Raw genomic sequence first — 2064 nt, forward strand, 5'->3', positions numbered from 1 at the left:
CCTCTCCCCCACCTCTCCCCCCCTTCTCTCCCCACTCACCTTCCGTACAGTCCTCCTCATGCTCACCCTCTCCCCCGTGCCCACCATACTCAGTCTCAGCGCGTGCGTGGTATACATGTGAACATAAAGGCGCACAGCGTCGTGGAAGGCCGCTCGGCTCAGAGAGATGTTCTCCCCCAGCCCACAGAAGCTCGAGTTGTAGTCCATCATGAGCCGAAGGACCGTTACATTGGCGTGTGAGTCGGCGTACTTGTCCAGGTCATACTCTTGGAGACCCTGAGAGAAGATCATGTGTCTTTATTGTCAAGATCCTTGCACATAAGATTGGGGTTTCACCACGTACACACGCTAGTACACACACATAGTAATAACAGATTTGTATAGCGCAAATCCCCGCTCAAAAGCAAGCCTCAATGCGCTTCACAATCTAAACTATTACCCCAGCAGACCTGAGAGAATTTTTTAACAAATTCAACTTCATGGGACATATATACCTAGACACGCACACATACACACGCATACACACACACACACACACACACATACAGACAGACACACATACACACACATACACACATACACGCGCACACACGCATACGAACGGGCGTGTACACACCCATACACACACATCGTACACACATCCTCTCCTCCACACACATCTGTGCACATAACCATATTAATACAATAGTACGCTTGCACTAACAGACAGGCTTATAGTTATATGCATAATATAAATGAACAATAATTGTTCACATCAAGAGTGTTAAGCCATATATACGTAATCGCCATTCTGATTGTTACCCAATGGTATTAATATATTGCATTCTTTAAAGGTCATAAGAATAATTATATGACCATCTGCTGTATCTTTCCTTGTTTCAGAACAGAAGCCGAAATCTTTTACTTCTGATTGACATTTTCATTTAAGGATAGGGGGAGGGGGTGGGGGGTGATTGAAGTTGTTGTAAACTTGAGTTTTAGTAAGAGTATTACGCCATTTACAACATACATACTATATTAATGAGTCAAATAAGCGCACATGATTAGAGGTAGTAACAAATAGAAACATACACCAATCAGAAAGAAAGATAAGACATAATTACACCAGTGTCCGTGGTGCAGGGGTCAGGCGCTTATTTGTCACACGCAGAAGACCTACGTTCCATTCCTGAGTGGGCAGAGAGATTTGTATCGAGTGTTTCGGTTTTTTCTCCTGGGATTCTGTATATCTCTCAGACACAGTAAAAATTAAAGTTGTTCCCGCATCCGATCCGGACATTGGGGATTGCCTTGTTAGTGAGACAACTTCCTGGGCCTTCGGCATTTTGTGTATCATACCCGGTATATTGCAGAAATATAAAAAAAGAAAACTACACCAAATGAACTGGCATGCATTCTAATCAGCCTAATGAATTTGACACAACTCAAAGGGAATTTTTAACAGTTAATGTCATTGACAGCATGTGAAGAGAGGGAATTTCTGAAAACTTCCACTTTACCCATGTTGGCCCAGAAGGTCACAGGGTCGACTCAGTCAAACTCAAAAGTGATCCAGATTGTGTCAAAGGGAGCGTAAAAAGGTGATTCTTTTTGGGTTAGCAATAGCTTTGCAAGTTGTGTACTCAATTAATAATAGAAAAAAGAAAAGATTTAAAAAATAAAACCAGCCCATTAGCTAATTCAGAAGAAAAACTTACCACATTAATTAGGAACCACTTATTTGGCTTCGAGAACATGCTGAGAGAGAGGGCCTGGATGGATGGAGGAAAAGAGAGGGAAAAAATTACACTAAATAACATTGAGTAATTGCACCAGTAGTGGTAATTAAAAGCTTAAATGTAGTTAACGTTTCACGAACCAATAGGACATTGTAAGTAGCAATTTTCTTCATAAGCGTCCGTAATAGGTATGATCATTTACTGGTAAAGACTCGTAAAATTATACTGCAATCAGATGTAACGCACGCTACTATGCTTGCTTTCTGTTGTGCTTGCTTCGATGTGAACCTAGATCTATGTGAATGTTCTCAGCAGAGAAACACACACACACACACACACACACACA

At 41.6% G+C, this 2064-nt stretch overlaps 1 protein-coding gene across 1 annotated transcript in view; it reads right to left on the bottom strand.

Moving 5' to 3' along the window:
• Positions 1-2064, bottom strand: part of LOC100533315 (glutamate receptor subunit protein GluR6) — a gene marked incomplete in the record, with an annotated part of 155594 nt that overhangs the window by 116900 nt on the left and 36630 nt on the right. The window contains 2 exon segments of the mRNA NM_001204613.1: positions 40-276; positions 1698-1754. Of these exon segments, the coding sequence (NP_001191542.1) occupies positions 40-276; positions 1698-1754 (294 nt within the window).

Source organism: Aplysia californica, unplaced genomic scaffold (genome assembly GCF_000002075.1).
Source record: "Aplysia californica isolate F4 #8 unplaced genomic scaffold, AplCal3.0 scaffold00233, whole genome shotgun sequence".
NCBI classification, from domain to species: domain Eukaryota; kingdom Metazoa; phylum Mollusca; class Gastropoda; order Aplysiida; family Aplysiidae; genus Aplysia; species Aplysia californica.